Genomic DNA, 14,020 nt, shown 5'->3' on the forward strand with positions numbered 1-14,020 from the left:
TAGCAAACTACATGATTGCACTCACTGCGAGCTTATTGCCTCACAGCAGCCAAACTCTGGGCTGTGTGCTCTCGAAGACAACCTGGATCAGGTACTGCTGACATGTGGGAAGGGAGGACAGAGGAGGGGGGCCAGGAAGGGTGGCGAGAGGTGGCACCGCTGTTGCTCCTACCACAACAACTGCCACCACTTTCCACATTATCAGTAGCAGGTCCTGCCTTGGACCATTCAGGCAGCGTTTACTGCTCAGGTATGCTCTCTCTCCACTCCCAGGGAAATGTTCCATGGGATCACAATGCCTTAGCTGCACTGCTAATTACAATAGTTTCTAGTAATTTTACTTAAGTTCGGACAAAGAAAACCATTCTCACCAAGCACACCTACACGATTTAAGCTTCAATTTCAAATGAAGGAAGTATTTTCAAGGGCATAAACATAAATGGGATCTGCAGCATCCACGAGCAACCAAACAACTCTCCTTTATTGCTTTGAAAATGTCAGCCTAAGAAACTAAATAAGGGTTATGCAAAGAGCAAGACGTGCCTTCTAGCTGTGTTCTTAAATTTGCTGAACTTCAAAAAAAAAAAAGTTTCCTAAGGACAACAGAAGCTGATATTTCTGAATCAAAAAGGTGGATCTGGGAGAAGGCAGGCATGCAGTCCCCATTGCTACACCTCCTTCTGATAAATCTAGGGTCCTTCAAAGCGTATTAACTCCAAGTCATAAGTAAAAAAGGAGCTGAAGGATGAATTCTGCTGTGGTAAAACTCCTCAAGTAGCAGCTTCATTTTAATAATCTTAAAGTATTTACATATTTATATATGTGGGAAAAGTGCACTCCAAGTATTTGTCTAGCACCCAGTGAAAGACAGCACATCTTGGATTTAACCAGTCAGCAAGTTTATATTATAAATATGGAATTATATTAAAAACTGACTGACATTTCACAGTATTTCTGTGAAAGAGGAACTGCCATAAAGATAAACTTCTGGAATAAATCAGTAATTGCCCTGATATTCAAATTTTTAAATCATATTTGGAAGTAAACCTAAAGTAAGTTACCATGAACTCTGCATTCAAGGCAAAGATTAGCAGATGGTAATTAGCCAGGAAGCTACTGAATGATTGGATTGCTTTTTAATACAGAACCATTCAAATGAATGCATTTTAATAAAGCCAATAAAAGAACAGCTAGGTGACAAGCAACACAGGCCGTACGTACAGAACAGTTCCTGTGACTCCAGTAAGGAACATGCAACTTGACGTACAACACCAGTACAAAACTGGGGCAAGAAGAATATTCCCATTCTGACACTGGCTGTCAAACGCAGATATTGAAAGAGTAAAAGAGACAGAGCTCAGCCGTAATAATGATATGAAATTCAGAGAAAATATGTTGCAGTGAAAGACTTGAAAAGTGCAATCTGTTTAGTTTATCATAAACAAGACCAACAGATGATTTAATCGCTGCATACAAAAACCTTTGCTGGAAAAAATCTCACACCATAATGACTCTTAAGATGTAGCAGAGAAAGATATCAGAAATCTGGAATTCACAAGCAGATAAACTCAAATAGAGAACTGCAAATTCTTAAATATGAAAACAACCAACTGCTTTAAAACCTCACTCAAAATATATAAAAAGATAGCCTATCTTAATCAAAACTGGTGCATGCAAATTTGGCTCAATGAAGGAGTTACTGGGTAAAACTTAATGGCTAAGTCAGGCTAAGGTCACTTCATAGTCTTAACTCTTAAAATTACAAAACATCTTATTTGCTGTATCAAACGGGCACCTCTTCGTGCTGTAATGAAACGGTGCGACACTCAGCAAGAAGTGATAAACATTCCGTGTACCTAATTAGTAGAGCAGCTGTTACCCAAATTTTTCTGTTAGCTTGGAATTGATAAAAAATGCAGCTTCTAATTAGTACAGACTGTGCTTATCTTTTTCTGTTAGAAGTGTCAAACTGTTTCATTACCACAAAAACAGAAAATACTTTGATGTAGATAATACAATTTTAACTATCGCTTGTCCTCAATGATTTTTAAAAGTTTAAATAGTAACAGAAAGTCATACTATACACTATACTGTCAGGAGCTTAATGAAATACACGATATGAAATCAGCATTATTTAATCTCGCATTTTTTTAGACATAACCGACTTCCGAAGCAAGTTATGCTAAATTACTTTTTAAATTAGGTATTTACTGGAAATAATTTTGGAATTAATTTCTTTAACTATAACTTTCCGCTAGATTTTTTTTTTCTTTGTGAAATTTTTCCCACTGACGCTATTGAGATTGCAGGTTCTTGATGGAAATATCTGGAAGGTACTGATCCTTGAATCCAAAGGCTCACTTATGGAACCATGTTGAATTAAACTCCATTTTCTCCACTGCTGAAACAGAAAACTTCAGAGATTGAAAAATATCCTTGAGTCTTCCAGTGCCTGACAAACTTAATTCTGGATGAAGGGCAGATTAAGTTTAGGCTCAGGTAACAAATCACAAACACTGAATATGTGCATATTTGGAATCACTGCTCTAACCACTGCTCTAAGGAAAACACTCAGGCCTTCAACTTACTAGGATCTCATCACGTGAAAGAGAATAGTTACACTGAGAAGCCGTAAGTATCCTAAATTCCATCCTTTTAGCAGGCTATATGGTAAACCCACCTCTCCTCAACCTTATGTGTCTGCTGGCTCACTGCAGTGGTGTTCTCTGTGAGGCCAGCAAGCACATGCAGGAGATACAGCTGATGCAGAGTATCCGAATTTCCAAGAGACATTTAACAAAGCTGCTTCTTCAGAAAGTCTTAAAACCCTAAATAGCCAGGGTACAGAAAAGGACCTCACTTAGACGTGTAACTTGCTAAACGACAAAAAGGAGCTGAAGAAAATGATCAGTACAGTAAGGCTGGGATCTGAACTTGGATATATAGTATGTAACACACTTTAGCAACCTGATAGAGATGATGAATAGTAAGGTAACTAAGTTTGCTAACATTACTGAATTATTACTCTACAGTACTGGAGCTGAAGACTGGCTACGAGAGCTACCGAAGGAACTTATGATGGTGGATAACTGGGCAGATGAACCTCCGTGCAAGTAAAGCTCGAAGTGACATATGTGGTACAAAGACACCCAACTTTGACTCTACAGCAATGAGCTCTGACTTACACCCCTAAGGAACAGGTTCTTAGGCATTCATGAAAAGATACTTTCAGTGTTCAGTAGTAGCCATAAAGCAAATAAAAATATCAGTAAATATTAGAGAGAGAAGAGATAAGAAAGCATACTAAACCAATTTTTTCCCTATTTTCAAAACTGCACTGTTTTAAAATATATGTGGGAAAGGAGGAGGGGAACTGGAAAAACCCCAGAGAAAGGCAAAAGCAAGACCAGAACTACAGAACAACTTCTACGTGACAACTAACTAACTAAACTAGTATTCATCAAACTGGTAAAGCAGAGGGGTAGGATAGAGAGCCCTCTAAAAGCCATCAGGAGCTGGGAAAGTATCACTCCATGCTCATCCTGTTATATTCTTAGCCAGGCACCCACCAGCGGTCATGGTCAGTGACAACACCAGGCTGTGCCCCGCTTGGGCCGACCACACATAACCAGTCCCTGGTTAGTGTGGATGCTCTGCGACAGCCACAGCTACCCATTTCTTCATCCTCTTGTATCGTGTTCTTAGTAAAATAGATGTAGTTCTGAAACTAACTAGAAGACAAAGTGTTTTACTCAAAGTTTTGCCTCTGATAGAGAATCCCCAAATAAATACCTATCTTGTCCGTTTCAATAACCAAACCACAAGGAGGCTGACAAAATCTTCATAATAATCACTTATAAACCTGTTCAGAATAACTATAGTCTCTCCCTTCTGGAGATGATGATTAGACCTTTTTAAATTTTACGATGGCAATGTTAGTTCAACAGCAAAAAGAAATAACAACATAGATGTTAATTCTGTGCAGGAAAGTCTGATCATAAGAAGCAAAAAGGACCAGGAGAAAGAGAGTCTCAATACTCAGAGCTGCTAAATGTCACTGTCAAAGTTTTTAATCATAAAATTCACTTTACTCATGGACTTTCATTTTGCTAAGTCTAAACTATATAGCTAATGAGCCTCGGTTCCATCTTTAAGAGACATGGGGACTATCACCTAATTGAAAACCACTTGTATGAAGAAGGTTGTAGAATATTTTCTGATGTAGTTTTGTTTCAGGGGGGAAAAAAAAAAAAAAAAAAAAAAGACAGGCAGTACCCTGGCAACAGACACTGGTTGTGCCAATACAGTATTACAACAAAACATTCAGTAACATGGGAGATTGCTATTCTCATTATAATAGCAATAATAAAACCAGAACAGAACTCGCTCCTCCCCCACTGTCTTTGAAAAACAACCACTTAGTCTCTTTTAAACTAAATCAAAATGGACAATTGCCATAATGTGAATCTAAAACTTCGAACTACTTAGACCAATGAACTTGATTTCATACATACCAAGTATTCTGCAAAACTTGGGGGAAAGACATGCAACATAACTCTCCCTACTGATGACAAACTTTAGTTTAAATGAGGCATTTTAATAGGCTGCCTCTAATCACTTAAAGCTAAAAGGTAATTTTGCAGTTCATGGCAGTAATCTGATAGTTTAAGACAATTTGTCTCATTCTGTAACTCTGAACTTACCCCTTGTTCATCCAGCTTCATAAGCTGTTCTGTGACTTTTGGAGTGTTGAAGGCCAGCCTTAGGCAATGGATATTCAGCTCAGGAACCACATACTCCAGCACTTCTTTTAGGGGAAGTCCCCTGGCTGTGCAATGCTTTGCAGTTGAAGGGATAGCATCTTCCAGCACAGAGCCTCTTAATGTCATAAGCTAAGCATACAAAACAAAAATAGATTATATATTGAATTATGCACTGAGAAAGGGTTGCTTAGCAATAGCAGTGGAGCAAAATGTACTATTTTTCTAATTCTCAACAGAGACTGAGGACATTAAGTAATTTATGTTGCATGAAACACTGATACGCAAAATGTCACTCACTGATAGCTAACAGCAGTCAGAATATTTCAAATGATTCAACAGATTTGAGTTTTACAGGAAACTAATACTTGGAAAAGATTAGTAGTAGTACTTCTAGCAGAGCATTTCAAAGTAAAAAAGCACACTTCTCAGGTCTACCTCCTGTCACATATAACAGTGGAGGAAGTAATTTTCCTCCTCTTTGCTTACTTCTAGCTAACATAGCTCCTGTAAGTTTCTCAAGCTTTAACCAAAACAACCCTCAGAGTTTCCTCTGTATTGGATGTTATGGAATAAACTCACTCACTGATATGTTTATTTGTATTCTGTATAATATAAACATGCGGCATAACTTTGTCAGGAGATTTCTGGATTCTAAGTATGTAGAGAAGACAAAAATCTATTATTAATGCTGAAAAGCACACAAACCCCACCCATACCACCTGGTTTTGCCTGCTGACTTCTAGCTTCTTTTACTGTCATTCCTGAACTGCTTACCTCACTGGTTCTGAATATGATCCGGTAGTTGTATTGAGGTCCATTTTCTTTGATTTCCTCTGGCTTCTCTCTTCTTATACTCACAGCTACTGGACCCAGGTTCTCATCTGCCCCAAAATAGTTCCAGTGTTCTTGCATACAAAAAAAAAAAAAAAAGAACACACAAATAAAAGGTAAGAGTTCATCTTAGTTCTTACACTTCAACTGTATTTCCATATTTTCATGCTTAGTTGTTCTATTGGAAATAAATTGCCAGCACCACTAGAGTCAGTAAGAGCATGTCTTCAGTGGTACCAGGATTTCATTCTCATGCTTCAGCTCTCTAATGAGCTCCGTTTATACAAGGAGGCTGAAATTCAGCATTGCATCTCTGCATAAACAGGCCTAAAACAGGATTCACCTCTTACATTGGCTCTTATAGCGACATCTGTTTCATTCACACTGAGTACAACAAAGTCTCCAGGAGAATCCCATGGGAAATGGCATCAAAGGCTTTACTTAAGTCTAGGTAGACATTCACAGCCTTTCCCTCATCCACTAAGTGGGTCACCTTGTCATAGAAGGACATCAGGTTAGTCAAGCAGGACCTGCCTTTCATAAACCCATGCTGACAGGGCCTGGTCGCCTGGTTGCCCTATACGTGCCTTGTGATGGCACTCAGATGATCTGCTCCACAACCTTCCCCAGCACTGAGGTCAGACTGACAGGCCTGTACTTCCCTGATCCTCTCTCCTGCCCTTCTTGTAGATGTGCATCGTATTTGCTAACTTCGAGTCAACTGGGACCTCCTCGGTTAGCCAGAACTGCTGATAAATGATGGAAAGTGGTTTGGTGAGCATTTTCGTCAGCCTCCTCAGTACCCTTGGGTAGATCCCATCTGGCCCCATAAACTTGTGTGTGTAGCAGGTCACTAACCATTTCCCCTTGGATTATGGGGGCTTCATTCTGCTCCCCCTCCCTGTCTCCCAGCTCAGGAGGCTGGCTACCTGGAGAACAGCTGGTCTTACTATTAAAGTCTGCTGCAAAGGCAGCATTAAGTACCTCAGCCTTTTCCTCATCCTTGGTCACTCTGTTTTCCCCCACATCAGATAAAGGATGGAGATTCTCCTTAGCCCTCCTTTTGTTGCTAATGTATATGTTGCACATATATCAAGTGACAACAACTGAATTCAAACATACAACACCTGACAAATCCTATGTCATCACTTTCTGTATGCTGCATGTCTGCATATATGAATGAATTTATACATGCACAGAAATAGAAAGTTAGAGCTATCTGAAAATTCAACAATTCAAAGAAGAAAAGTGAAATTTAGTGGAATGAAAAAAAGATGTAACTGCTCCAAAAGGAAATGTAACCATACTGCCCGAACTACTATATGCTGATTACGTGTTATCCTTAAAACAAGCAGAACTCTAAAACAAGAACTTTAAGAGCAGTCTAATATGAGCTATAGAGAGAAAATGTAAAATATTTTAATATCATCATCAAGAACAGCATCTTTAAAGATACCAAAAATAGATATTGAAATACACTCCATCCAAAGTGACGGCTGTCATTTTTCCCAATGAGTAATCACTTGCAGTGTTAACAAATTTGAGTGCCTTATTTTTTATTCTATTTCTTTTTTAAATTATGCTTACTGGTTCTTGCTATACTTTCCTCCAACATGCTAAATGCTTTTCAAGTAGGTGCTCTCTCCTTGTGAGCTTACTTGTGCCCTAGAATTACACCTTTGCTTTCGCACAGCTGTCCACCCCTTTAAGCCCTTGGGGGCTCTATTCTAATTCCCCGGTATCTGGTATTTCATTACCCTTTCCTCAATGTTTTCCATTTAAGATTTCAGAGCATGGAAAACATAAAAGAAACACGCTCGCAGCATTATATAGCTTGTTTTTTACCAAATTCCTCTGCAAGTCATCAAAAGCCAATATTCTGCACAGAGATAATTAAGATTCAAAATTCTTTTAATATCTGGTGGAATATCCTGTAAATATTGGCATAAGTTTTGGGTGACTGAATTAGTCATGAGTGGGGAAATTATGAATATATTAGACCATCCACATAAGTCTAATTAAATCTTTATACTACTCCGCTGATATGAGCCCTGAAAACGCCACAGAGATCTGTTAAAAACCCAAACCATCTTATTTGCACCCTAGCTTTTCTTCTTCCTCCATTAAGTAACTTGCTTTTTTCAGGATGTTTATAGCTCACCAAACAGTTTATGCAGAGATGGTCAATGCAGATGCACAGTCATTGAGAATGTGAGATCAATTTTCTATCAGCATATTACGCAGCTTCCAGAACCTGAGATAGCTTGGCCATCTCCACGCCAAACTGCTTAGTGACTTAAAAACATCGATGTAACTTCGCTTATACAAGCATTTTAAAGCAAAAAAAAAAAGAGATGTTGGTAATACATACTAGAAGGGTCCAAAAACTACATTCGTTTTCTGTACTGACAACTGCACAATTTGTGTATCTTGTAACCAGTCTCAGCTGCAATTCAGATAGAGAGTTTTCTGAGGAGAAATTATTCTACATCTTGAACACACGTTTAGGAAATCTGGGAAGAGGAATGTTTGGAGCTGCATGAAAATACACATACAATTCTGTATCATTGAATTAAGCTTTTTACCTAGCTCCTATTAATTTGGTAAAATGCACAAAGTGTGAAATTTTATACTTCTCTGCTAATTGGAAATGTCTTTTATCCCCTGTCCCTTCGCTCTACACTGGGCAGTTGTCTTTCTAGCTCTCCTGTGCATCTCCTCAGTCCTCTCTTCTATTCACGTTGTCCTCTCCTCTATTCACATTTACTACAGGGTCATCCATTCTTTACTTTTGCCTTTATTCTTTCTCCTCCTCCACCCCGCCTCTGTATTCATTCTGCAACCTACAGTATATACCCTCGTATCTGACTACTCTTCCCTGCGGTACAGAGTTTCTTGCATCTCCACCTGATTTTCCACTACATCCTGAATTCCCTTGCATCCAACCACTTTCTCTTTCCTGTAGTAGGAAAAGCAGTAGCAGAATATAAGTGCACAAAGCTTAACATCCAAAGGTAGTTAATTAGGAGTTTTATTATAAAAACAAGGGCTACTTCACAACTACAATTCAAGAATTTTATGCCAAACGTGAATAGCATAGAGAAAGCTTTTTCTTCCACCCCACACAGAACCTCATTGAAATCAACACTTCTCAAGCTTCACATTATTCCACTTAAATTGCTGTTGAAAAAATATTTAACTAAAAAACATTCAGGAGACAACTAGCAACAGCCATAAATTAATTTATAAATCCATGCCAAAAAGAAATAATTGCTTGTACCTGGTCATTAAAACAGATTATACATACCTTTAAAAATAGTTAAATATTTATCATATAATTCATAAGACACTTCCAGTGAAAGAATTTAAGTTAAAATACTAATTTTCCTGGCAGATATTTGCAAGTTTCCCCGGCAAAGGAAATCCACGTCAACGCACTTGATTTTGAGCAAGGAGGGGTTTTTTGTGCTTTTGTGATACTTACCTTTGGATATCATGTTCAATTGATGCATTTTGTGTAATCAAACTAGAAATAAAATTCCCAAACATTTTGCTTCAGAATGAAACTCTGCATCAAGCATTTTCCCCCTAATCCCACCGCAGCATTTACAGCACTGGAAAACTGCCCAGCAGTTCTCAGGAAACAAGAGGGCTGCATTTGTAGAGCTCAGTCCCATAATGTCTTCAGGCTGTTGCTCATGTCCAGACTGTTAACTGTAAATTTTCTGTAAGTCTAGCCACATACTTGAAAGGTACTGATTTGGGGATAGAATATGCAGCAATTTAAAGCATAAGAGCAAAGGGGTTTTTTACCGGCTGCCAACAGTTAAAGAAAAGCTGATCTACAGCTCACTTTTTATAAAGCCAGCTCAAGAAAGTATTTACTTCTCAGTCAAGTCTTTCATTCTAAGCCAGTAACTCAAATTCGTCCTAAATGGTAACAATGTTAGTGACTACTGACTGATGAAGACCAAAGCTAAATGGATGCTCTTGGTTCTTTCCATGAGAACTGTAATTCCCAGGCACAACTGGGGGGACAGAGAATAGAGTGCTCCTCCGGAACGATATGCTCTCTTTAAGCAGCACTTAGACGAGCTGATGGAAACAAATATTTAATTCCATATAATTAAAAATTTCAATCAAGTCACCATCAACATCTCACCAAATTACCTTGGAGAAATTAAAAAGAATTATATCAATACAATGGCTTTCATTCTTTTTCTTTTTTTTTAAGACAAAAGATTAATAGTGTGGCTTTTTTTTTTGTGAGAAGACCTACTTTTCATTAGATCATGCTGACTGGCATCATTAATGATTTTTAACTGGCAGTTCTTTGTTGATATAGTCCCGAATTACCTGCTTTCTTATTTCAAGTTGAAACGAAAACAAACTAATGGATTACAATTCTATGGGTCATTGCCTTTTATCCTTTAGATGATTCAGAATTACTTCAGTAGTTCTCCAATTTATGAGATTTTCCTAGTTTGAGATCTTTAAAAGCTATTGTTGCTGAATCAGAATTCTTTGCTTCATAATTTTAAGACTATAAAATTACCTGAGGTCTGCTGACTTGACTAGCTGATCCCACTGAAACTGTCTTTTCGTTACTGTCTATTCCACTCATAACATCATAAAGATTCAACCTCCTCTTTAAACAAGGAAGTTTCTGCATCCTTACTTGCTTCATGTTATAAGAACTTCAGTTACAACTCTCTTCCTTGATTATTTTTTTTTTCCTATTATGCTGCTTTAAGTTTTATCACTATCCCGTATCTTTCAGATTAGTCTAAAGTCTGCTTGGGGAAAGACGATAATGCTGGGTGGCCAACAAAATGTGTTTGGTACTTGTAGAACTGTGGGGTCTGGGCATATCTGATGAGGCTTCTGAAGCATACCTCTTCTCAGGCAAAAATCTCTGGTAGGAACAACGCCCCTGGCTCTCACTTGCTGGACTGAACACAAGCACAGTGAATTTAAAATCCAGTTTTAGGGCTTAAGGCAAAATAAAACTAAACACAGCTTCTTCTCTGCCTCCAAACCCACTCTATACACATACTGACACTTTTATATCTGGTTACCCCTCACCAATACCCTTAGGACTTGGTTATGTCAATTTTATCTGATTCATCTTAATTACAACTAGAAAGAAAAGGAGATATAGTAGTGACTGGCACTGTAGAAGCTCAAGGGTGTGGTTTCTGTTAAGGATAAGGGAATAATAAATTGCTGTTGCTCACACCCCCTTCCCCTTCTGCTGTTCACTCACATTGCTTACCTGACACTAGGCTTTGGCACTTCTCAGACCGCAGGGAAAACTGAGTTGACCCACTAAAACTTCAGAGAAATAACCAAGCAATAAAAAGCAAATTTATTGCGATGGCAAGATTTCTGCTTGGTTAGTGAACTGAACCAGCTTATCAAGTTTCCAGAAAACAAGAGAACTGGTACAAGGAAGGGGGAGGAATAGTCTTCCACTTTTAGTGTTGAAATGCTGTTAAATCAGGTCAACTGTAACACGAGACTGCACCTTTAGCTGCTGATTGCAAAACTCACCAGAGCGGTAAGGAACCAAATTGTTTCAGAGGGAGAGTTAGGAAGGTAGTTGCAGGCAAATGTCTCTAATCTCAGGCTCTCCTCTCCAAACATACCTCATCCTACATCACGCATCTGGTTTACTGTTGTCAGAAAACTAGTATTTTTCCTCACTCCTTTCTCTCCAAAGGATGTGGATCAGCACTCTCAAAAACCGTGCAGCAATGGCTACCTCTCCGCCCTAAGAGGACTGCAGAAAGAGACTATGGAAAGTGTGACGAGAGCCACCCAACCAAGGAACAACACAGGGAAGAAGAGACAAGATATGGACATATTTCAAGGCAAGCGGTAAAATGGGAGATGAGATTATTAGCTGTAACACAGCTTTTTTGAACTGACCATCCACTTATTTTAACCAGGCATCCCTGTTGCTTTAATCTGCATGAAACAAGCACCTTTGAGCTGCTTTCACCAAGGAGACGAAACCCAATCCTGATCTCTGGTAGCTAAGGACCAAGCACTCTTCAGGTCAGTCATTAGACCAGTCCTGTCAATCAGAAGACACCATAGCAAAGCTAGGCTAACTTTTCAAGCTGCACATTCCATTAAATCCTCAGTACATCAAGTCTTGATATGGAGAGAAGAAAGTTCTCATATTTCAGGTTTTTATTTTCCTTTTTAATCTTTCAAGTGCCAACCTCTGCCCACTCACATAGATACCACAGCTGTGTTTCAAGACATTTATAATTTGTAGCCACTGCTGTTACGTATAACACTACTAAATCATCAACAGTTTTTTACTCCAACACTATGAAAGATTATTAGACATAGCATGTATTGATCCATAAAATGTACCATATTTAAGCACTGATGATTAAAAAAAAATACATAATTCTTGCAAATACTACTACACATCAGCTGAATTTTGTATGTTGGTAAAATAAAAAATCATTACTAAAACACAAGGAGAAATAAAATTTACTTACCTTTCTGATAGAAGAATTTTCGATAATAATATGCACCAAGGTCTACATGTTCAACGATGTATCTTTTCACTCTGTCTAGATGTAAAATCAGATTCTCCTTAGGAACTTCCAGAACTGCTACTCCGGCATTTGTGCAATGAGAACTCAGAGTTGACTCAAACGAGGCACTTTCGCATCCACTGAAGGAACCTGAATTAGATTTGGAAAGGCTGATCTTCCTCTCCCCTTCCCCACCAATCTCATTACGAAAATAAGGACAACTCATCACAAGTTCATTGCTTTTATCATCCCCTTGGTCCATATTGAGACTTCCTTTTGAATTCAGGTCTTCAGTGCTGCCCATTGGAGAATTGAAACTTGCAGAATGGGACAAAGGGCCAGAGACAAGTGATGCTACAGCAGCAGCAGATGCACCTGTGGTTGTGTTCCTTCTTTTGATGACATTATGCCTGTTGATTGCTGCTTCATTTAAATCAAATAAAATACTCTGTACATCATAATGAGCAAAACACTTCGGGCAAGTCCAAGGCTTAACGCTATCTTCTGACCTGTTATCTTCAAGATCTGAAGACTTCCCAAGCTCCCCTTCACCTTTGGCATTGCGCAGCTTACGAAAAATGGATGAATCTCCTGTCTCTGATTTTGAGCGTCTCTTGAGTGGCTTCTCCCTTTCCTTAAAGAGTCGCAGGTTTTCCCTTTGAGTAATAGGTCCATCTATCACATCTAGAGAGAATTCTGAACCCTTGCTTCCACTGGCAATCAAGAGTTCACTGAGCTTAGTTGTGGATGGGCTTCTCTGATCAGACTTTTCATCTTTATAGCCCTTTAATAAGTCAAAAAAACTGTCCCCTGAAGTTCCCTGCTTATCTATGGAAGATGTGCTGCCATACTCCCTGTGCAGAGATGGTCCAGATTTAAAAGTGGGTGAGATACATTCATCAAAACTATCCACATCAAGCTCACTTATGGTAATGTCACTGTTGCTACGCTGTCTTATTCTGCGAAGAGCTTTCCTTGGGGAACTGGGATAGACATCGGGTGTAAGAAACCTGGAGTCTAGATTCTCAGATTGTCTGGTCTTGGTTTTAAGTGTGCTCTGGATGCTCTTTAACATGACAGAATCACTAGCATTCAGGTTAACAGAACTTCCCTGACTCCCAGGACTGCTTTTAGAAGACATGCTGTCAAGGCAACTCGCCGTTTCAATATCTTGACTAGATCTGCTTGCTTCCTTGATGTTCTCCTTCCTTGGGGGCCAATCAGCAATCCTTGCCCTGACCCCCATTTTAGGGACCCCAGGAGTAGAGGTAACATGATGGGAACTTTCATTCCGAGGAGGTCCAACCGGTGCCATGACTGCAGATCCTAAGCTGCCATTCTGTGACCTAAAGCGCCTCATATAAAAGTCATCCGAGTGGACTTTTGAGGTGCCATCTGTTCCGACTGATACCCCAGTGGCAACAGCCCTTTCGGTCTGGGACCGCTTCAAGCTGGTCATGATCTTTCAGTATGTTCAACCTTAGTAAGTTCCAAGAGAAAACATACTCATTTCTGCTTTTTAAATGCACAGTTCTCTTTTGGAGAATAGCCTCCAAACTATACAGCGGTTGCATGAGATCTTAATCACGGACATTTAAGGATGCAGTTAAACGCAGGATATCTAGAAAATCCAGATATTCAGTAGGTTTTGATAAGCAGTAATTCCCTTTAACTTTTGCATTTTAAGAAGCAGCCATGCTCCAATACATTCAAATTGTTTTAACATCACTTGTGCTCCAAAATGTCAGAGTTGTAATCCAATCGCTTATGCTTCTTTTAAGCCTAGAAGAGAAAAAGGGACATAAAAGTATTAATCATTTCATATATATCTTTTTTCCAAACTGAAACTATTGAAGTGACTATTACACA

General features: G+C 38.9%; 1 protein-coding gene across 1 annotated transcript in view; it reads right to left on the reverse strand.

Moving 5' to 3' along the window:
* Window positions 1-13,610, reverse strand: part of SIPA1L1 (signal induced proliferation associated 1 like 1) — a 72,743-nt gene extending 59,133 nt beyond the window's left edge. The window contains exons 1-3 of the mRNA XM_074148815.1: window positions 12,113-13,610; window positions 5,538-5,668; window positions 4,704-4,892 (exon numbers count right to left, since the gene is read on the reverse strand). Coding sequence (XP_074004916.1) covers window positions 4,704-4,892; window positions 5,538-5,668; window positions 12,113-13,610 — 1,818 coding nt within the window. The remainder of the gene's footprint in view (window positions 1-4,703; window positions 4,893-5,537; window positions 5,669-12,112) is intronic.
* Window positions 13,611-14,020: the final 410 nt, after the last annotated feature.

The sequence above is a fragment of the Numenius arquata genome, chromosome 6 (genome assembly GCF_964106895.1).
Source record: "Numenius arquata chromosome 6, bNumArq3.hap1.1, whole genome shotgun sequence".
Classification (NCBI taxonomy): Eukaryota; Metazoa; Chordata; class Aves; order Charadriiformes; family Scolopacidae; genus Numenius; species Numenius arquata.